This window comes from Podarcis pityusensis, assembly GCF_964106645.2.
Source record: "Podarcis pityusensis genome assembly, chromosome: 14".
NCBI classification, from domain to species: Eukaryota; Metazoa; Chordata; class Lepidosauria; order Squamata; family Lacertidae; genus Podarcis; species Podarcis pityusensis.
The window spans coordinates 34,631,266-34,655,435 of NC_138039.1; the positions used below are offsets into that span (position 1 = coordinate 34,631,266).

The following is a 24,170-nucleotide window of genomic DNA, read 5'->3' on the forward strand; positions in this document are numbered from 1 at the left end:
TACAATTCTGCGCACATCATGGGTCATGTCATCCAGCCAGACTCCCCTTGCATGGGCAGGCAGGCAGGCAGGTGGCACAGCGTGCCCCATGAACCCTCCATGCCTGGCACCTGCCTGGCAAGGGTTAAGTTAGCATGGTGGGTTTTGTTTACCCTCTGCATCCAGTCCCTAGTCCTACTTGGTGCACACATGCATGCCCCAGGTGCCAGCAAAGGATGCAACACCACTGGTTCTCCGTTCTAGATCCAGCAGCTCCTGACAGGAAGTGGTTGCTGATATGTCTTCTAAGAACATAAGAAAAGTCCTGCTGGATCAGGCCAAAGGTCCATTTAGTAAACAATTCTGCTTTTGCAGTGGCCAACTAGGCACCCAAGGGAAGCTCACACACTTTATTCCCAATAACATTTACCCCTATTTCCACCCCCCACCAAACAAGGTTTGGAGAACTGCAAAACTTGTATAAGCATGAATTTCAAAGGATAGCTGTGCTTTGGTTTGCAGATTGTTTTGGCAAGTGCAAAATTGATTCAGCTTTAAATGCATATTTCATCAAGCTTCTCCTTCTTTCCTACTAGTTTCAGGACCATTGCTTGGAGCTCCAAAAATATTTTATATATTAAAAATCAACCCTCCTTCTCCTAGAGGCAGGTCTGCAAATATGTGCCTCTAGTTCAGACCCTAGGAAACTTCTGCTGTGTTATCTCCCCCACCTCCTGGGGCTTGGGGATGATCCTCTTCCCATCTAATGGGCTCCCCTGTGCCAGACTGGAGAGGTTTTGGAAGGTAAACAGCAACAACAGGAGGTGCATCCAAACAGCTGCAAGGAGGAGGAAAGAGTGATATAAATACATGTTTAATTGTAGTTTAATTACAATTACTTACTAGACTAAGTTTTTTTTAAATGCAGCGTAATTAGAGTGAGACCTTGATTTAATCACAGCCTTATCAAACATGGTTACCACTGATTCTCTCAGTTTCCTCTGCCACCGCCCTCACCTCCCCATGCAAATTTATCCTCCTTATCCATCTACGTTTAGAAGTGATGCAAAAAAGGAGGGGGGTAAGCCACTCCATGTTAAAAAGCACTTGAGTTTCCTGAAGCTCTTGCTTCACCGCTCAAATCTTTTCCTTGAAAACAGAAACCAAACCAAACTTATTCTCTAACCTTTCTCTCTGTTGCAGTCTCTAAAACAAAGGTTGCCAATGTAATGCCTACAGATGCCAGTGTTCCTGGCAATACATCATCTGGCATCCACAAAAGCTATCATTATACAATATATCACTTAAAAATCTAGAATGCATGGCAGGCTGTTTGCTCTCCCTTCTCAATTCCTGCTTGCACTGGATCAGATTTTCCTACACTGACCATGACCCTGTCAATATGCCCACACTTCACTAGATGTTAGGATTGGACACTAGGCCCCCACTTCTGTTCTGGATAGAGGAGAGGTGCAAAAAGCTTCACTCTCTGGGTGTGGAAGAGGCTGGTTTAGTTGCTATTTTCTCAGTAAGGAGCAGGTAGGCATTCCTGCGCTGTTTTGTGACCCTAATAAGAAAGAAGCTTAAGAATAAGCACATGCCCAATTAGCATGAACCAATAATATACTGATTCTTGCATCCCCAATTTTGCATGCAAAGCAGTTACTACCAGTGCTATATTTCTCGAAAAAGAGGTGCCAGAATTCATCATAAACACCTCCCTTGTTGTCTTTTAATGACAATGGTGTCTACCTGAGAGGTACTGGAACTGAGTTCTGGCGAGTTTGGGCTATTTTGTGACCCTGATAAGAAAGAAGCTTAAGAATAAGCACATGCCCAATTAGCATGAACCAATAATATACTGATTCTTACACCCCCAATTTTGCATGCAAAGCAGTTACTACCAGTGCTATATTTCTCGAAAAAGAGGTGCCAGAATTCATTATAAACACCTCCCTTGTTGTCTTTTAATGACAATGGTGTCCACCTGAGAGGTACTGGAACTGAGTTCTGGCGAGTTTGGGCTGAAAAAAACCCTGATTACTACTACCGAGCTTACAGTCCTTCTTCAAAGAATGGGGCTTTCCTCCCTCGTCACCCCTTTCCTTTGCAGTCTCCATTCAGCCCTTAATATTTGCTACTGAGGGTTGCAGGACTTGTTTTGAATGGTACATGAAACTTCAGACATAAAATTGTGATTCGGGGACCCTCCCCCCACCCTTAGGGATAAGAAAGACACACGGACACAGTATTTAGGGTTAATGGGCTAGAAAAGGCCACAACTTTATTGATTACAGCATGTGAGAGGTATTGGCTTAGGCATTGGAGAAACCTCAAAGTTCGACTCCGCCCCTCAGGGAGGGGCAAGTCTAAAAGGGGGAGGCTGTTGATGCAAATACAACTGTAAGCTCTCCCCTGATGTCACCGGGGTTGTGCCATGGCCCCCAGCCACAGCAGGGCATCGGACAGGATCCACGACCGCCGGATTCCTTTAACAGAATACCCATAAGGAAGGGGTAGGCGATGGCCACACCCTGCCCTTCCATACACCAACTACAGATTCCAATGCCTAACCGCCAATACCAGAAAGTTGTGATGAGTTGCCATGAGGTAGGCAAAAAAACCAATAGGCCGGTGCCAATTTGCCAATTGGGAAAAAACTCCTACCAGGCCCCTCGGACAACCAAGGCGACCAACCGAAGGTCCATAGCAAGGTCATTCAGAAAGGATGAACTAAAGGGAGGGTGGGTGGGTGACCTGATGGAAACTGCTGCACAATGAGGGGAAGAGCTGCTGTGGCCGCATTTAGGTGGCTAAACCTCGCCCCTGAGCTTCCTACCGATTGGAAGACTGACCGGGGAGCAGGCAGGGGGGCTGGCACACTCCCTGCAAAGCGTGGGAAAGGCTCCAGATCACAATCCCTCCCCTCCGGGAGGAGGAGAGACTCTGTCAGACATAACCGACCCCCACTTTAACAGAAAAGCAACTTAAAACCTAAGCCGGGCCTTTACCCATTTACACCTCCATAGGCAAAATAAACATACCACCAACTGCAAGGCTGGGGAACAAGTGGGCATCCAGATGTTGTTGGACTCCGGCTCCCATCAGCCCCAGCCAACATGGTCAGCAGACAGGCCTGATGGGAGTTGGAGTCCAATAATATCTGGAGGGGCACTGCTTCCCTACCTCTAATCCAAGGAGGTTCTGTTTGGATTTGCCGCTTCCCTGAAAGATGTTTCGGAATACAGCATATCTTCTTTTAAAAATTTGAAAAATCTGCTAATTTTTAATGCCAGGTGATCAGTACAGGAATATCAGATCTCTCCATAACCGGTAGCCTCCCTCCCAATCTGTAAAACTCCCAGCTGGCTGCAATAACTTCAAGAGAACTTATATTTCTTTGCCCTTTGCCCTTTCATCACCTTTTGGGGTCATTTGCTTCATCAATTAGTGTGTTGTTACCTACTCTTCTTCCTATTAGTTATGTCCCCCTCCAATGTGATAGGGAGAGAAAGCATTCAAGTCTGGAAAACAGACGTGAACCCAGTGGTATTTGTGCCCTTTCAGAGTTCATTTCCTCACGCCTAACCTTTCTTGCAAAGTAGATAAATTAATTGGTACTTTTGCGGAGGCAGCCATCACAGCTTGAGGACCAAACAGAAGACCTCGGAGTCTTAGAATCCCCAGCAATACAAGCTGAGCTGGAATGTGACTGAGAGATGGTGAGGCAAGATAAAGAGTTACCATCGAAAGATACAGTAAACACTTTTGGATAGATGTACGAGTTAGATAGTGGGGATATATAGATGGCATTAAAGAGATGGATATGGCGAGGAAACCTAAAATGATTCCGTAGACAGGCAAATGCTACAAATGGATGCTCTGAGGAGAAGGGTCTTGCTAGACAGATAGATGCTCAGAGAAAATGGATAAGGCACCAGCTTACACAGCAGCTAGCAATGCAAAGATAGATACTCTTGATAGATAAATGCTACAAATAAATACTGAAGATAGATTCTTCAGATTCTTCTGCCATTTATGAATATTTGACACACGCTTGCACACACACACACACACACACACACACACACACACACTCGTTTCCAATGAACAGCACAGCGCCTCATCCAAAATAAAAAGTAACCAAGCAGCCAATAGCCATGTGTTTAATCATGCTGTTAAACATTTAAGAGATGTTAGCTGGAGCAGGGAAAACAACCATTTATCAGCGGGTTCCAAGCTCTCCAGGCCTGATGGATGCCTCACTGATGGCACAGCAAGAAATGACATACATTACTTCTCAAGGAAGAGAGAGAGTCTGTAGCAAGTTGCTCAAATAGAAGCATAACTGGACTTGCAACAGAACTGTTCCCCAGGCATTAAAAAGGTGGGGAATCAAGATTCTGAAATGCATTGGGGGCCTCCAAGAATAGAGGAAATCCACAAGCCCAGATGTTTGCCTTCAAGGAGCTGGAGGGTGACAGGAGTGGCAACAGGGAAGTGGCATTAGCGTGGACTTATCAGGGCATGCAGTGGGGTGTACCCAGTGCAGCACTATGTTAAACTCAGTTAATGTTATAGTGCTAGTGGAAGGTGCCAATGGAACATTGTTGCACAAGTGAAAACAGAAGTACCTTACTAAAGTTTGTTGTGAGGCAGATTGTGCAATGAGGACCAGCTGTCACACAACAAGAACCAACAGTTGTGCAAGGAAAAACACAAGTACATTACCAAAGATGGTTGTGCAATGGATTCGCAACAAGGATCAGTGGTTGCATAACATGCTTCCAACAGCACATCCTTTGCATGGAATTCCCTTATCATGCAAGCTTTAAACTCTGCCATCCACCAATGCAGAGACTGTTGGAAACCACCCAATAGGTTTGCTTAACATCCTGCCTCATATATTCCCTCTTTTCCCCAGTAATAAACCTAACTTCTTCTCTTTCCAACATTCAGAGGAGAACACTATCACTTAAGCAGCCAAAACAGTGCTATCCATGTGTACAATTGAGATGTTGCTGGCTTGGGCTTGGAGATCTAAAACATCCCAATGAGTGCTGAGTTATTTGAAGATGGCTATTGTGGAGAGCTGAATTTAAGACTAGGAAAATAAGAAACAGAGAGAAACTGAAATTGACAGATTTCTCTATGCCTATCCTTTAGTGATCATTTCATTGTCCAGTATGCATCTACCTGGTTTGGGTCCACTTAACAGGAGAGAGATATCTCAGAAACCATCCTAATAACCTTATTGATGTGTTCTGTATAGGGTGTTTAACTAAACATGCAAGGAGGGAAGAGCGTCCATGAGCATGCTAAGCTCTGCCTCCAATCACCATCCCCTTCTGTGTTCAAGAGCAACTGAAACCCTGGAGTCTTCCCTTTTCATAAGACAATAAGAAGAGCCTGCTGGATCAGGCCAATGGCCCATCTAGTTCAGCACCCTGTTTTCACAGTGGCCCTATGAGAAGCCCACAAGCAGCACCTGAGCACAAGATCACTCTCCCCACATGTGACTCCCAGCAACTGGTATTCATTCACATACTGCCTCTGGCCATGGAGGTAGTGCATAGCCATAATGGTTAGCAGCCATAGAACACCATGATGGAGGACGTTTCCAGGCTGCAGACAGCTGCCCTTGAACATGTGAAAGGTGTCAGCAACAGGGGTGGGAGTAGCACACTCATGCACACCATTCCCTCCTCATGGTGTTCAGTTAAGCCCTATTTAGAATGAAATAGGTCTATGGTTAGCTGCATACCTTAATCCTACGTGAATGCAATAAACACTCCAACAGTTGTAATGGTGCAGAGCTGTGTCTTTCCTGGAGTGAGGAACCACTCCACAGAAAGAAAGAAAATCTGAGAGGAGCATCAAAGACCAATTGGCAGACTAAGGGCTGGGCCTCTCCAGTTCATTCCATTTATGACCTGCACATCACATGCATAATGGAATTTCAGAAGATGAAAGGAATGACACATTAACCTTGGTGCTTCTCCTATGGCAACCACTCTTAGCATAATTTAACTTTCAAAGGAGACTGGAGTCATGAGGCCTTCCATTTCCCTCCTTCCTTAGAGAGGCATTATCTTAAAGTATATGCTTAATAAATCATTCCATCTGGACAAAATGTTAACAGCTTTGCACACCCTGATATCCTAGCCCCCTGTCCAGCTGTCTCCAGGGTGCCCCGATTCGGAACAGTTCAGAAGGAAATATGCAGGCATCTATTTAATTGCTTCCCAAACCAAATTAAATACAAAACCAGCATCAAACTTTTTTCCATTTGCTCCAGATAATGACACTGCACTATTAAAGTGAAGGTGTCCTAGTCAGTGCCAACTGATGACACTGAAGAAGGCTGGAAGCTAGCCTCTAAGGCATATCTAAGGACCACCTGCCAAGAAAGTGATTAAATGAACTCCAATTTAAATGAAAACCCATCTTCAAATAGTATTGTTGTTTTAAAACCATCTGATGTTTTATCAAGAAGGTTCAAGCATATTGGGTTGTATCGAGCTGTTTCTATTCCACTGATGGATGGTGAAGAACATAAGAAGAACCCTACTCAGTCAGACCAAAGGTCCATCTTTTGCAGCATCCTGTTTTCACAGTGGCCAACCATATGCCTATGGGAAGACCACTTGCAGGACTTCAGTGCAACAACACTGCTTCAACTCATAACACTGCTTCTACTGCTTCTCAGCCACTGGTCATAGAGGGTCATAGAATCAAAAAGTTAGAAGGGACCCTGAGGATCATCAGGTCAAACCTGAATATGCAGCTGTCCCATGCAGGGATCGAACCTGCAACCGTGGTTCTATCAGCACCATGCTATAACTAACTGAGCTGTCCTTAGGCTGGGCATACTGCTGGAGATAGGAGGAAGTACATAGCCATTACGGCTGGCAGCCACTGATAGCCTTATCCACCATGAATTGGTCTAACCCCCTTTTAAAGCATGGTAGAGCAGCTGTTTTGCAAGTAGAAGGTCCCAAGTTCAATCCTCAGGATATCCTGGTAGAGTTTGCAATGTCCATTGCTAGAAACTTTGGAGAGCCACTGACAGTGAGTATAGACAACATTAACCTAGATGGACATAAGAAAATGAAAAAGCCTGATTGATTGGGTTAATGACCCATCTATTCCAGCATCCTCTTCTCACAACAGACAACCAAATGCCTATGGGAAGCCCAAAAGCAGGACATGAGCACAGGAGCACTCTGCCCACCTGTGATTCCAGCAACTTGAATTCAAACCAATGGTCCGACTCAGTATAAGGCAAAAGTAGCTGGAGCAATGGTTATAACCTTTACCTTTGTACAGTAGTCTACATTCCAGCCACATGTAAACCAGAGTTTCCTACACATGTGCAGATCTTTCCATCCTCCAGCCAGACAAGGAAGAAGCATCACCATGGTTCAAGGGCACATTCCACCCAGGCAGAAGCACTTAAGGAGGGCATGTGACAAGGATGGTGCAGGATGTGTCATGACCCGAGGAGAGCCCTGAGGGCTAAATAATAGAGAAGGTTGGTGGACCACAAATGACCCTGAGCTTGAGGTTCTCCCCACCCATCCTAGATGCTCGGACCCAAAAACCTTTGAGGGATGAAAAGCTATCACATGATCTGCTCTGGCCTATCTGGGCAAGGGAAGTTTCTTTAGCTAATGTGTCCTGTCTCCCTGCAGTTTTATCTTATGCCTAGAGATGGGTGGTCATGTGCAGACTGAATATCTGCCTGCAATCTTTCTAGCTGTCAGTTCAAGCCCCACACAAATTGTTCTGTGAATCCAAAAGTGAGATTCTGCTGGCGAGAAGGTAATTGAATGTTGAAGGCCTAAGAAAAGTTACCTGGCAGTATTGGAGAAGGCAGGGTGGTTATAGCATTCATTCTCCCGGTGTCATCTCCATCCCACCCCAACCCCCCTGCCGTCTGAAAGCAGCAGTTCATATACTTCCAGTGTATTACTTTTTCATCTGGACAGATATCTGATCTTAGTGGGTTTTGCTACCTCCTGCTTGGAGAGATGTATGAAGTTTTCAAACAAAGTTTCAGGCTTAAGGTAACATCTAAAATATAGATTTCTCAAATCGCCCTGCCAGTGTTGCTTGATAGGCTGCTTTGCGAGATAAGCTGATAACCCATCTTGCCTGAGAGATGTTTTCTGCTCCTTGATAACTGAACCAACTGTAGCTGAGCACCATTAAATCTGACACAGTGAATCTGTGGAGTGACCAGGCAGGGAAAGAAAGAAAAAAAGCTGCTACCTGACTGAAGAACTTTGGACCTTCTCTATTCCTCCAATCTATGAAGCCCAGATCTAGATAAGGGATGGATGACTCTGTCAATTTTGGTTTCTCTTTTTCTCCATCCCTCCCGCCAACTTTGTGTTATATCCAATGTAGCTCACAGTTAAAGTCACTTAGCCTTGCTCCACGAGTGAAAGGCTTCCGTGCCAGCAGAACACTGTTGCGCAAAAGAATGAATAAGCAAGTTGCTGGTAGCTTGGTTGCACAACTATTTTCCACTAGCACAACTGTTGCACTGCATTCCTCTCTTTTGCAAATTAAAGCTCACTAGTGAAAGAACCCTTTCACTAGTGGACAGAAACAGTTGGATACAGCCCTTAAATATAGTTCTCTTTGTGCTTCACAAATTTTAATCCTCATGTGTATGTTTTTCTCCTAAGGTACACATTTTTGCATGCAGTTTTCACTAAAGTACATATTTTCTGCAAAAAATTTCCCCTCATGAAATGAACTTTAGTTTTGTACATTATTTTCACTAATGTTGCACTCCTAATATATATATATTTGCATGCATTGGTTGGAGAACTAAATTGCAACACTTGGAGAAGTGCAGATTTTGAAGGATAATTGTACGCTGGGTCACATATTGCTTCAACCCCTGTTGATCACTGTTGCTCAAGCAAAAAAAACAAAAACAACAATCAAGAGCTTACTTCAACCTCTGAATTATTCTCCGATGTCATGTCAGTACCTACCCCATACCTGTCATCATATATGATGCCAGGTGTGGGGTGGGTGTGGTATCGGGGAAATGGCCTTGGGAGCCTAATTAAGATCTCTGACAGGCCATGATTGGCCTGTGGGCTAGAAGTTTCCCACCCCTGCTATAGGCATCTGGTTGGCCCCTGTAAGAATAGGCTGCTGGACTAGATGAACATCTGGCCTGATCCAGCAGGGTCCTTCTTCTCTTCTTAATTTTATTTTACTTTCCTAGCCAGAGAGGTACATTTGGGAGGCAATGAAACTTAATTCCTAATGCAGCAGAGCATGAAGAGCTGGACAAATTCATATTCTGAACCAGATAATTAAGGAACGTTGCTGATATTGCCAATTCTAAGCACTGCCATTCAGGAAGTCAATTCTAGTGACATTAATGGGACCGGCTTTCAAGTGAAAAACGTTCATGAATAGGGACAAGAGACAAGATGTCTCCTGTGTAATGCTATGCAGAAGGCTGAGATTACTGAGATAAGTAATCTTGATTTGAGTACTCGAAAGCACTGTATTAATGCTAAATATTATTCTTATGACCCACCTGGGGATTAACAAACTCAGCTCTTACTGCCTGCTTATGGCTCCAAAAACAGGGGAGATGTCTAACATCTGGACAGCCACAATATATGGAAGGTGAGCTACATTAGGCCAGCTATTGCATGTGTCTGAATTATACTACGACAGGGATGTGACTTTTTTTTTAGCTTGAAGGCTGCCTTCCTTACTGGGCCACCTTTTTAAGCCCACTTATGAGTGGTGGGTGGGGCCATAGACAAAAGACTGCAGAACAATAGATGCTTTTTCAGCTGGAACTCAATGGAACTCAGTTCTGGCACCTCTCAGGTGGCTTCCATGGGCATTCTAAGAGAACAAGGGTGAGTTCATGGTGAGTTCTGGTACCTCTTTTTCTAGAAAAATAGCACTGAATAGATGCAAATAGTTACTTTACTACAGCAGCCTAGTTTACACACACACACACACACACACACACACACACACACCTCTATCCACACAAACAACAAGCATTCCAGCTAGGCAGATATACAAGACCCTCCAAGTATCCCTATTTTCCAGGGACAGTCCCAGATTTACAGAAGCTGTCTTGGTTTCTGATTTGATCCCAGAATATCCCACCTTTCCTTGGGATGCCCCTATTTTCATTGGAGAAATGTTGGTGGGTATGGTAGGATGTCCCTATTTTCATCAGAGGGTATGGAGTTATGTGACCCCCAAGCCAAGGCGATAGCTAACTATACAACCTTATGAAGACATCTGAAGGCAGCTCTGTATAGTTTTTTATGGTTTATGTATGTTGGAAGCCACCCAGAGTACCTGGAGCAACCCAGTCAGATGGGTAGGGTATAGATAATAAAAGTATTATGGAATGTTGTTGTTGTTTAGTCATGTCCAACTCTTTGTGACCCCATGGACCAGAGCATGCCAGGCATTTCTGTCTTCCACTGCCTCCTGCAGTTTGGCCAAACTCTTGCTGGTAGCTTCGAGAACACTGTCCAACCATCTCGTCCTCTGTTGTCCCCTTCTCCTTGTGCCCTCCATCTTTCCCAACATCAGGGGCTTTTCCAGGGAGTCTTCTCTTCTCATGAGGTGGCCAAAGTATTGGAGCCTCAGCTTCAGGATCTGTCCTTCCAGTGAGCTATTATGGAATAGGACGTCCCTATTTTCATCAGAGAAATGTTGGAGAGTATGAAATACTCAAGGAGGGTATGAAGTAGAGCCAATGAAGGATGTGGTCTGGGAAGAGGACTGAGGGCCATATAGAAAAGTCCATTGGCCACACTTGGCCTCTAAGCATATGGTTCCCTACTTCTGCAGTAAGAGCATGAAAATAGGTTGCTGGACCAGTTCAGCATCCTGCTCTCACAATGGTCAATCAGATGCCTCTGGGAAACCTACCAGCAGGACCAGAGCATAAGAACATGATACCTTCCTGTGGTTTCCAGAAACTGGTATTCATAACCATCACTATCTCCAACTGTGGAGTTAGAGGATAGCCATTGTGGCTAGCAGCCACTTAGAAGCCTTATTCTCCTCCATGTATTTGTCCAATCCTCTTTTAAACCCATTCAGTAAAGCACACACGGAAGCAGCAAATGGAAAAAAAGTCCCTTTGGTAACACAAAAGCACACACACACACACACACACACACACACACACACAACTTTTCCACATTTGTCTTCTGCACTAATCAGAACTCACAGATCCCTTGTGAGGCAGACAACAGAAGCAAAGAAAAGCATGACCTATGAGCAAAGCTGGTGGAAATTAATTTGAGAAAACACACATGGGTGTGCTCCCCCCCCCTTTTAATAATTGCCAACTGGATTTGCAGGGTCTTTTTCTGGCTGAGCTCTCCAGTTTTTAACCAACAAAGTTCTGTTTTGTAAATCAGATGCTGTAAGATTCTAGTGAAACACAACTTACTCCCACCCGCCTCCCCAGTTCACCTAATTAAAAGCAGTCGCTGATCTTTAAGGGGCAGAGGACACCCTTGGAATGATGAGAAAGCTCTGTGTGGCATAACAAAATGGCTGCCACATCCAAAAGAGGAAGGACCACAAAATGGCGTGGGCATCCTCCCTGTCCTCATTAGCCACACCATCAGCGGGGATTAAGAGCACGTACATCAATCACCACCACCCTTACAAAATGAAGCTCTTTGTGCCTCTCTTCTGCTCAGAATGGATAGGAGGATGGGTGTCCAATTCTGGCATCCAAGGGGGCATGTTTAAGGGAGCAATGTAGGGGAAGCTGAGCACTTATGCAAACAGGAACTGAGCAGGGACAGCCAACAGTCTATTGTGAGGGGATGTTTAATGAGACCTTCCATGGGCTGAGGGGATGTTTAATGAGACCTTTCATGGGCACCGTAAGAGGTATTGCCAAACACATTGGCAGTCACATGTTGGTAACCCCTGGCTTAAAATAATACAAACCAGTTCCTCAAAGGATGGGAATCTATTGTACACCCAGTCAGAGGTATAATGGACTCTAATCCTTCCACTGTCCCATGAGTCCCCCCAGTCCCATTCCTTCAGACCTGTGATTCCCCAAACCCATCAGGCCACTTACCTTGGAAGGAACACCTTACTTCCTCCTATGCTGGAGCCTAGTCAGGCAACAGTAGCCATGGAAAGAAAGAGAAGAGCACTTGTGAAGAGAGAGCTGAGGAAGGAAGAGATGTTTGCTGATCAGGTTGAGAGGAAGGAAGAGGGAAGCTATTCTTTGGCTTGGATTAAAGGAATCAGGGAGATATAATGCTGTCCTCATACTTGAGGGGATCATGATGAGTTTCCATTGCCCATAATATGAATCTCGGAACTGCAAGCTTCACGGTTATGTCTGGCTTTCCCCCTAAATAATGGCCAGTTTAAACATTCCCTCCATGAGGTATTGTGTGGAAGCCAACTTATGCCATACTCAGAGTAGACCCACCACAATCAAAGTATTAATTTAAGGCCAATGATTTAAATAGATCTGTGGGTTAAACCACTGATCCTAGGACTTGCTGATCAGAAGGTTGGCGGTTCGAATCCCTGCGACGGGGTGAGCTCCTGTTGATCGGTCCCTGCTCCTGCCAACCTAGCAGTTCGAAAGCATGTCAAAGTGCAAGTAGATAAATAGGTACCGCTCTGGTGAGAAGGTAAACTCTGTTTCCATGCTCTGCTCTGGTTCGCCAGAAGCAGCTTAGTCATGCTGGCCACATGACCCGGAAGCTGTACGCCGGCTCCCTCGGCCAATAAAGTGAGATGAGCACTGCAACCCCAAAGTTGGCCATGACTGGACCTAATGGTCAGGGGTCCCTTTACCTTTACGTTGACTTAGTTGGCTACAGCCCATTGTCATATGTTTAGCCTACAGTTTGATTTAAAATAGTGACCTGAGTTGAGACCTGAGTTGACCCAACAAGCTTCACACCCTCTGCCTCTTCCTTTTAAAGGGGGGGGGGGGCAGGCAGAAGCATTAGCGTGGCAAACAGCAGCCACCTCTACTCCAGGCTAGCAAATGGGTGCTTCTGCAAGTGGGCTGGGCTTGTGAGGTTTGTACATGGCAACACTGGCATCTCTGTGTCCTTGGTGCTTGAGGTGCCAGCTCTGTATCCAACTCACTCTCCTGAACCTCTCCTGGAGGAGGCTGCTTAGTAAGAGGAGTAACAGGAGGGGCTGGCAACCGTGACCCTTTAGAGGTACCTGGCTAGAGGTATCATAGGGGCAGGATACCTCTCTGACAACCTGCTTGAACCTTTCCCAGGATCCAGCTCCTGAGTCTGATCACTCGCCACGTCTTCTAACTCAGACATTTTTTGAGGCACCAGTCTTGTCGGGCCCTGCTCTGGCCCTCCTCTGCGCTGTGTAGCTCCAACTCCACAATCTCTTCCTCCATCTGCCAAGATCCCCACTCCAAGGGATCTCCAGGGGACTCATGACACTAACTGCAGATCAGAGCCGGGTCTGAGCAGCATATGATGAAGTAAATGGCAACTAATTGCCCAGCACATTTCTGTGGGAACAAAACATTATTCCCCCTTCCCATTATGGTAGAAACAAAAAAATGACATAAGGTGTGTGATCAAAGCTTTCAAACACAGGTTCATTAACAAGACGTTAGCTCAAAATATCACAGTTATAAGCAGCACATTGTTGCCGTTCCCATTTATATTTCTGGCTTTTAAGCTGTCAGTAACACACACACACACACACACACACACACACACACACACACCCCTCACCCCTGCCAAACTAATATTGTTTCTTCAAACCTTCAAGGAGTTGGACCCAGATCCAAGCCCCAAACCCTTCCCCTCACATAGCTGAAGCTGTGCATCAGGGGACACAGATGAACCTGCCAACCATGGTTTATGTAAACACATTTACATAATCTCAAACTCAAACATAATGGATGATGAATACATGAATAACCTACAGAGAGTTATAGATTTGCAAAGCAATTAAATCAATTTTCTCTGTAAACTTCCATTGTCAAGTTGCAGATCTAAGGAGCATGTCCATGTTGAATTCGAACTATTCATACATATGTTAAATTGTTTCGTCTCTGAAGACTGCATATGTTTACTCTAATAGTTCAGCTTCCACAGTACTCAAGAGTTGTTGTTTCTATGAGTTCAGATTTTAGCCATATTTCACACAACACACCAAGTTCAGGGAAAGATACTACTACTACTACTACTACTACTACTACTACTACTACTACTCATCCAAGGATCACAGGATGGTTTACAATATAAAAACACAATAATACATAACATGGTAACAAATAATAATAATAATAAAAATCACAATACTCCCCGATACACGTGAATGAATGTATGGAGAGGGCGGGGTCTGGATCATGCTCACTGGCTGACTGAGTTTCTTGGGAGCTGACACTGCCTTTCTCAGGCATCCAAATGATACAAACTGTTTGAACATATGAAGACAGATTGATTGTTAAAGCACTCTGAGAATTGTAGTTCTGTGGGAGGAATAGGGGTCTCCTAACAACTCTCCATATCCTTAACAAACTACAGCTCCCAGAATTCTTTGGGGGAAGCCAAGACCATTTAAAGTAGGGCCATAGTGCTTTAAATGCATAGTGTGAATGTCTGCTTCAAAGAGAGAAATCATAAGAAGGGAGAACAGGAGACACAGAGAACTTCTTCTTGCCCATCAGTATCTGATCTGCAGATTAAACAGGCACATGTTCCATTGGCCAGTCTTCCTTCTGTCCAGCAAGAGGCATTTTTGACTGAATTTTAGCAATTAATCATGTCTAAGTGTGCACCAATACATATAAATTAGCATACAGAACTTTCATGCAAATCTGTATCTACTTTAGTTGTCTTTTGTGTGTGGGGTGTGTGTGTGATGCGCTTCCTATTTTTTGGTGCTGTGTAAGATGAAGATCTCTCCCATCAGTTTTCCAGCTACCCTATATAAAAATGGCCAGAACCTAGATTATTTACACAGGGATGGTGTATTCATAAAGGTGTAATGCTTGCAGCACAATTAGGGAGGCTGGAGAGTTGGAAACAGAAATGGGAACCAAAATTGACACAATTGGCATATTCATCTGAGGTCAGGGATGGAAAACACACAAGTGAATATGAACGATATTCACCGCCCTTGTTCTTTTAGTCTGCAAATAGCATACGAACAACTATGTTATTTTTGGTGTTTTCAATGCTTCCCTTCCACCGAAAAGCATTGAAATCAATCACATGATTAATGATGTTCGTTTCAGTCTTAGTGGATAGTGAGATGGAAAACATAGATTTTAGCAGAAGCCGAACTGTAGCAGAACAGAAGCAGCAGTGATTGGGATGAACACAGGATGGGATGGAGGTTGCTCACGTGCCTAAGCACAATCATATAAATGTTTACTCAAAAGTAACTCCCACAGAAGGGACGTGGGTGGCGCTGTGGGTTAAACCACAGAGCCTAGGACTTGCTGATCAGAAGGTCGGCGGTTCGAATCCCCACGGCGGGGTGAGCTCCCGTTGCTCGGTCCCTGCTCCTGCCAACCTAGCAGTTTGAAAGCACGTCAAACTGCAAGTAGATAAATAGGTACCGCTCCGGCGGGAAAGTAAACGGTGTTTCTGTGCGCTGCTCTGGTTCACCAGAAGCAGCTTAGTCATGCAGGCCACATGACCCGGAAGCTGTATGCCAGCTCCCTTGGCCAATAAAGCGAGATGAGTGCCGCAACCCCAGAGTCGGCCACGACTGGACCTAATGGTCAGGGGTCCCTTTTCCTTTTTAACTCCCACAGAGCTCAGGACTTGCTCTCGGATAAATGTGCATAGGATTGTGGCTTCAAAGTGTCTATTTTTGCCACTAATAAATAGCACCAGATATTTCATTTACTGATTGCATTTGTATGCCACCATTCCTCCAAGGAGTTCAAGGTACCATCCATGGTCCTCTCCTCGAGATTTCATTATCACAACAAGCTTGTGAGGTGGGTTGAACTGGGAGATGGCAATTGGCCTATGCTCACCCAATGAGCTTCATGACTGTGTGGTTTATTGAACCCTGATCTTTCAGGTTTAGTCATCTAAGGTTTAGCCAGCATTGTCCGCACTGACCAGCAGCAACTGTCCAAGATATCAAGCAGAAGATCTTCCCAATCACCTGCTAGTTGAATTCTTTTTGACAGGGGGGGCCGGGAATTGAACCAGGAACCCGTGGCATACAAAACAGCTGCTCTACCCCCAAGTTATTGTCTTGGCAAGGAGATCAGAATTCTTGTTTTCTAATGTTTGCTACCGAAAAATTCAGAAGAGCAGGGGCTGGGGGGGGGGAGGAGTGGCAATCTTATACATTTCTTAGACCTGAACTTGAAGGTCTCTGCAGATCATTTGCTCTCCTTCAATATCGGCTCTCTGAACCCTCTTGCAGGCATCCTAATATAATGGAGCGATACATCTATGTGCTTTATTCTCCTTTCGCTGTGCTAGGTTTGTTTGGGGGGGGGTTAACCCCCAAAATGTGGAAGATTGGAGAGCTGGAAAAAGGCCGGGTTCAATCTTATGTGCAATCGTTAATTTTCTTTCTTATGGGGGGCGGGGGGCGGGGAATCCCTGTGTCAGTACTGTGCTAACACTGCATCTTTTAACATCCCTCCGATCGCTTTAGGCCAAGCGAGCATTAATAAAACAAACTGACTTGAACAGATGCAAGGCAGTCACAAAACAGGGGGAGGCAAGTCTCTGTACTGATCCCCAAAGCTTCTTTGTTTTTTTTTTGTTTTTATTTCTGCTCGTTCTTCCCCTTAGAAAAAAAAATGCTTCAATTAAATTTCGGCTCAAATGCATGAAAGTATCTAGAGGGAAAGTATTATTTAGTTTACTGATGCAGTGATGTGCTTCTCCCAGATTGTAGCTCTGCTACAAAGGGGTTCACAACTTAAATTACTCCAAGGGCCACTTTTTCATTTTTATTAATGCAGGAGGGTGGCATTGCTATGGTTACCAGGGGGAAAGCAACCTTTTTTGGTTGCAGTTTTTAGCTCTGCATTATTTTTTAACTAACACACACACACACACACACACACACACACACACACACTGGGATAACAAATCTACTCTGTACCCCCAGTGAACAGATGCACCTTAATCTCTCAGCTGCCCCCTCCTATTTCTCCACCCCAAAGGTTGCTCTGCCCTTTCCTTCTTTAGTCTACACAAAGTGATCTCTTCTGTCACTGAACCCCATAACAGCTTGATCTAGCTGTTCTTTTCCATGGTTCTGCCATGGAATGTCTCCACTAAGGGAGGGGAAATTGATCTAACTGATCTTAAAGGTGGGCCAATGAGCAATGCCTCTGATGCTGATTCTAAGGAACTTATGGGTTCAACAGGAGGAGGAGGACGAGAAGAAGGAGCTGGCCATTGAAGCCACAGTGCGCTTGGCTCAGTGCTTGAGCCTAATTATTTTGAACATTTGGGGAGCCAAAAAGGGTTGTACCCCCAGGAGTTGGCGCCCCTGACTCTAAGAATTGTAGTTCTGTGAGGCGGAATAGGATTCTGCTAACAAGTCTCAGCACTACACTTCCCCGAATACTTTAAGAGAAGCCATGACTGTTTAAAGTGGCATCATACTGCTGAGAATAACATGATCCCAGACTATTGCATCTGGTCAACTTGCTTTGTGTTATGTGGCTGTTGCTTCTCCTCCTATTTATTATTACTAATAGTAGTATTGGCATTAATATTATTATTTACTATTTGCTGTGTTCAACTGTTTTCTTTTTTACGGTTTTATCATTTTATGCTAACATTATTTTTGAATAAGATTTGTAATCTACAGGCTCATTCATTCATTCATTCATTCCCTGCCTTTTTCACTGTTGGGATTCAAAGCGGCTTACAGATAAAAACAAGAACTGCTAACAACAGAGAAAGGAAAAAATCATTTTTATTTTTATTGCATTTTTAAAAAAAGCATTGACAGAATTTCAACTATACAGGCAACTCTCAACTTACAGTAGGGTTACGTTCCGGGGACTGCGTGTAAATCCAAATTGCCTGTAGCCAAAACACATTGGGTTCAGTGGTCGGTGGGATTGCCAAAGTCCTTTTTCCTGGAAACCTGCTCTCTTTAAAAAAATATTTGGGGAAATTTGCCAATCACATAAAGCTGAATGCACACAAGTTAAATGTGGCTAAGTTGCAAGTTACCTTTATGCATATATAAAATCTATTAAAGCCATGCAAATAACTACAATAAAAACAACACACAACCAGCTCTTTCATTAAAATCAGTCAGTTCCCCAAAGCCTGCTGGTTTTATTTTTATAATCTTAATTTTTTTAGATTTTTCAAAGCTTTTAACAAATTTACTGCATGTACAATATATCATTCACTTATATTTTTTCTTATTTTCTTATTTATTTATTGAAGCAGTGACAGGCAGTGGAGGTGGGTCAATTTGTGTGAATGGGGCATTGTCCCACCAAGCTCAGTGTGCCCTTAGCCAACCCCCAACTCTTTACTTATAACTAGTCTTGGGGGCAGATGCCACTAGTTCTCAGCCTTCTCCTCCTTAGTCTTTATGTTCCCTTCGTAGAACTTAGCTGGGAAGAGAATGGGAGCAAAACCAGAATTAGTTGGCTCTGTGTATCATCAGTTCTGGCCCTACCAGTCAATGGCTGTAGCGCCATCTGCTGTTGGCCTCCCTGCTTTCTGCTCTACCAGTCCCAATGAGCACCAGCCTCCACTGATGAAAGGATCTTATAGTCAAAAGGTGAGGTGGGTCAAACATACTTTAAAGAAATTGATATATTGTGGTCCAGAAGTCAGCCCCTTTGGTTCTCTAGTCTTATGATCCTTCCATTTAGCCTGACAAGCTGTTTTCCCCTTGCTTTGACATGATAAATTTCTACAGGCCTCGATCAGGCATCTATTTTTTTTTTAATCTGGCGAAATCAATTACAAACCTTGCAAGCTGCAATTACCTTGGGAACTCCTGAAAAACTAATTAGTACAAGTCCTAACAAGTTATACCTTTCCTTTAGACTTTTATGGAGAAAGAGAAGGAAATGTGAACTCAGAAAAAGGAAGCTTATCAGGGAAATAGTCATCACAAACAGAATCTTGGAGACAACTATTAACTGTTTCACTGTAATAAACGGTGTTTATTTATAGGTTGTTTGTCACAGCTCTGAACCAGGAATCTATACACATGGGCTGATGATGATGAATGCTTTGCAGAGAGGAGCAATCATTGGATGAGGTGCTATGATGTCATGGGATGTTCATAAACTTATTCATTGATAAGGGGGACTTGTGTTGGATATAGGAAGCAGATACGGGGAAATATCTGAAAGGGACTGAAAGCCTGTATGGTGGCCACCCTCTTTTAAATTGATCTCTACACTTGTTAAGAAGCAATCACTTAAATTAATCTGACTCCAGTGCATTTATGTCATATTTGTTGATTGGTTTCTTCTCTTGGTTGGTGGAGGTGTTCTACTAATGGACCTTATATTCACTTTTGATGGGAGTTTCAAGCCATAACCAAATTTTGGGATTATGTTTTACACTGAGTTATTAAAATTCTGAATATTACAGTGGTTAAAGGCCACAGTTTGGTCTTGCTATCATTATTCTGAGGAGCAAGTAAAGATACGTATTTTCAAGCCATTAATAATCCATTTCCTGTCTGGTTGGAGATTGCATTCTTATGGAGAAGAGAACATTTGTTAACTACACAGAGCTGGTACAGTAGGGTTTTTGGGATGCGGGTAGCGCTGTGGTCTAAACTACTGAGCCTTTTGGGCTTGCTGATTGGAAGGTCAGCGGTTCAAATCCATGTGAGGGGTGAGCTCCTGTTCCTCTGTCCCAGCTTCTGCCAGCCTAGCAGTGTGAGTAGGTACTGCTGTGGCATGAAGGTAAACGGCATTTCCGTGTGCTCTGGTACGTGTCATGGTGTCCTGTCATGTCAGAAGTGGTTTAGTCATGCTGGTCACATGACCCAGAAAGCTGTCTGTGGACAAACACCTGTTCCCTTAGCCTGAAAAGCAAGACGATCGCCGCACACCTTTACTACAATAGGGTTTGCAAGGTGGCACTTGTAGACAAACTAACACAACATTGCAGAGTAGACAGAGGTGATATTCAACAAGATAAATTTTATGATAACCAGTCACCTTTCCTTCCTTTCATTAATTTCTCACCAGAAGAACCAAGAATACCCCCTTTTTGGGGGACATATGCTATCCTGAACTTTTCTCAATATTCCACATTTTCTTTAATTAGACATCATGTCACTGACTATTGCGAAGATTTAAAGGACATTGTTGTTAACTTTGTAAGTCTGCTGTATGTTTGGCATTTATAGATATATTCTTTACAAAGTGTGTAATGAGGACACACAAGGTTCATTTATGTATTTCTTTCTCTCAGTGTGATCTTTGAAATGTTTGGCTTGTTTTATATTGGTTTGCTTGTTTTAATGTTTTGTCTGAAATAAAAAAGAAAGAATAAAAAAGGAATGTTCACAAACATTACAACTTACTTGTAGAAAGCTGCCAGCAATATAATATATCACCAGGAAACAATGCAGATTGTGAGGAAATTGAAAGGTTGATTTGGCTGAGGGAAACCTTATCGAGACTCCTCCATGGCTGTTGTTCTGGGCTGTTCCTGAGTTTCTGGGGGCTGCAGTTCATCCTGAAGTAGTTCTTCATCAGAAGAAGAAGAGGGAGTGCTATCTGTAGCTCAATGGTAGAGCATCGGCCTTGCACAGGTTCAATCCCTGGAGTCTCTAGGTAGTGCAGGAAGGAAAACTATGGAGAGCCACTACCAGTCCGTGTAGACAATGCTGAGCAAGATATTTTGATGCACAAATTCAGAAGAGCATCGAAGCTTGAGAGCTTAGCGTACATAGCATGAACTGAATGTTTATGCCAGCATTTAACATAAAAGAGCCTTTTCTAGAAGAGTGAGAGAGATGGGGGAGGGGGTGTTTGATTTAGGAATAAATAACAGCCCCAATGGGTCTGTCTTTTCTCTTGTTTTTGGTTATGTCAGCAGGAACACGGGGCTCCTACTCATACAAAGCAGCCTTTCAAGAACACAAGCAAACAAACAAATATGCGCACACACATACATACAAAGCAGAACTAATTAAGATCAAGTCATCTCTCAATAAATATGCAAATTAAAAATCAAAACAAAGGATTTCTATTTATCACATCATAAAGTTGCAAATTGCTGCTGAGGCTCCCATAGACCTCACTAGATGGGGGTTATGGGACAGTAGGCGTTAAATGTGCAGCGGGGCAATAAATTCCTATGTATCTGTGTGCATTGCTTGAATGTGGTTTTATTTCATTTTCCTGCTGAGCAAGGGCTCCCTAGCTACACACACACAGACAGAGCAATCTCAGCTTTCCAAATTTTGTATTGGAAACCTGAATCCAAAACAGAGAGGATGTTCAGCTTGAACTACTGTATTGGGGCTTTCTCCAGAAGTTCAGGCCACAGTAACACACTGATGCTTGGCCAAAGCAGCTACCAGATTTCTTCTAAAACAAGATCGTAGAATCATAGAATTGAATCATGCAGAAATGTGGAGAACTGATTAGAAAAATGAGAATTCAAAAGTGACAGATGTGTCAATTTCTGGCCATTCTATCAGTCCCCTCCCACATACAAACATGTGCTGTGATGCCTTATCAAGTGTCTTGCTGCCTGCATTCAATTCTCTTTATCTCTCTCTTTGCAATTCTGTGGCAGAAGCAGCAGCAGCAACTGCAACCTGGAGACGGATGATGAACTTCCCTTTGGGGATGAAGTGGATTATAACACAGACAGCTGCTCTGACCAGGAAGGAGACTTTTCGGAACTGGACAAAGAGATCTAGGAGTATCGCTCCAGGGCTGAAGGAGTCAAAGAAGAATCAGAAGCCAATAGAGGAAAGATGTATGACACTGACACACACACACGTCACATGGAGGACTTTCTACATCTTGAGTCAGCCCAAGCAGCCAGCTTCTCCCATTGCTGTCAACAATGCTTGGGGTCTTCAGCGGACTGGAGAGCAGGCCCAAGCCATCAATCCTCAAGCAATGAGCAGGCAGCTCACAGCTTGCATCTGCTTCTTATGTGGTGACAGTTCCAATCCCAGATGTCTTGCCCTGTTTGCACTTCCAAAATAGACCTCTCTGTTCTTCTTTTTGCTATTGAAACTATTATCTAGATTCCATAGAAAGAGGGAGAGATTCGTTGTAATGTACTGATATATCTCTATAGCAATGTGTGAGCACCAGTTAGCCAAAAGTGGAGGGTGCATGACGGATGGCGCTTTTCTTTTGCAGTGTTTTCTGCTCAATAGTTTGTTTTTCTGTCTTCTCTCTCTCACACACACACATACAGTTTTATTGACTGAGTTGGTGGAGGAACTCTTCTTGAGCATAAGGGTGAAGATTTTCAACTGACCTTTTCTTATCCCAGTGCACAAAGGCAACAGTATCAGACCCAGTTCTAATTCCACTGGGAGTCCAGCAAGGTGGACCAGAGCTAAGTATAAGGGAGCTACATGTCCTACCTTTACAGAGCAGAGTCCCCTTTTGGAAGGAGTCCTCTTCTTGAAGGGCTGCCTAGTCCACATTTGGCTTAAACATAAATAACCCTGAGAAGGGAGAGCAACAGGGGCCTTGACATTGCCCAACAACATTTAGGAGCATCCGGAAAACAGACTGAGCAGGCAGTTCACCTGTCCATCCTCTCCCCTGCTATGGTGAGATACATTTCTGTTTAAGTTAGCTTTGGCGTTTATTTCTCAGGCTAGGGTGATCATAAGTCCATCTAAACAGAGAACAGTCCTCTCTTTTAAAAGCTTTCAGGGGACAGCCCTCCACTGGAAGATGTTAATTGTTTGAAGGACTGACTCATCCAAGTTCAGTTTAAATATCAAGACTGGAGATCAGGAAGAGCATTAAAATTGCCCTCGACGTTGAGACTGATCAGGCAGGTACATGGACCACCTGGAGTCACACTCTTCCCCACTAGGATGAGATGTATTTTTTTGCTCTATTTAAATTATAGCAGTTATTTATAAATTTGCAGCTATATGTATAAAAGAGTGTTTGCAATTCAGTTGTCCGTTTCATCCTCTTTTTTGATGATATATGTAAGAGGTGCTGTGAGGTCAGGCAAAGGGCCAGCAGAGCTGGAAGCTGGAACTAAGCTGCGGTATTTATCATTACTTGATTATTCATCATTACTCATTTGATTTGGCACTCCCCCACTCCACCGGGGCTCCAGAACATGCCAAATTTGGTGATGATTTCTCAAGAGGTCCCTGAGCGCACAAAAAGCAGACCAACAACTTCCCAAAATTCCTAGGAAATGCCATTTGAGGAGCGAACCACCTGGTGATGTCCTTATCTCTGCATGTGCCAGCTCCTCCTGGTTCCATCAGTCCTTGTTCTGAACCTCCACCATTTGAGAGCCTTCCTCCTACTAGGAAGGCACTAAGGAAACCATCGACCCGAGAACATCAGTTGCTTAGCACCTCTCAGCCTGCTCACTGGTACATTAGAATTCATGAAGGACGGTTCCTCCTTTTCCTCCGGGGTTAGCTGTAAATGGGATTGACTTATTCCCCCCTCTGTGTCATGAAAATGTTTAAAATGTAATAAAATAATAATAAAGAGAGGGGGGGATTGTGTGACAGTACAAGACTACCACAGGCAATGGCTATGCTGTTCTTGGCCTTTCTAATGTTTCCCGGGTCAAAGTCAGTGCTCCGAGCCCTGCTCGGTGTATAGAATGGGATGTAAAAATGTCATTTATTATATTATCTTTACTGTCAGACAGCTTCCTTGAGCAGCAAGGAAGTGGGGCAGATGCTAAGCAGTGGAGGGTGCTGTGCATTTCTATGCAGCTCTTCCCCTGGCTACATTTAGGCTGAGGCACTCAAAATTGTGGCGGACTAAAGGATAACGCTTAGCAAGGCTACAGGTGCATTCAGATGTGGAGAGTGTTGTGTTAGTTTTCCTGATTATAATGCTAGTGTTTCTGCCCTGTTTTCTAATGTTCCTTTCACACCGCAGTACATTTTGTGTTATGGAACTGTGGCTTTTTGACCAATATACCTGCATGCCACACTAAATTCCATTCACACCTGTGGGTGTGCTA

General features: G+C 43.9%; 1 protein-coding gene across 2 annotated transcripts in view; it reads left to right on the forward strand.

Annotated features, from left to right (window-relative positions):
- Positions 1 to 23,126, forward strand: part of AGBL1 (AGBL carboxypeptidase 1) — a 407,461-nt gene extending 384,335 nt beyond the window's left edge. The window contains exon 23 of one of the 2 annotated variants that reach the window (XM_080980323.1): positions 21,765 to 23,126. In XM_080980323.1, the coding sequence (XP_080836449.1) occupies positions 21,765 to 21,891 (127 nt within the window). In that variant the 3' untranslated portion in view covers positions 21,892 to 23,126. The remainder of the gene's footprint in view (positions 1 to 21,764) is intronic. The other variant, XM_080980324.1, reaches the window with a different exon arrangement.
- Positions 23,127 to 24,170: the final 1,044 nt, after the last annotated feature.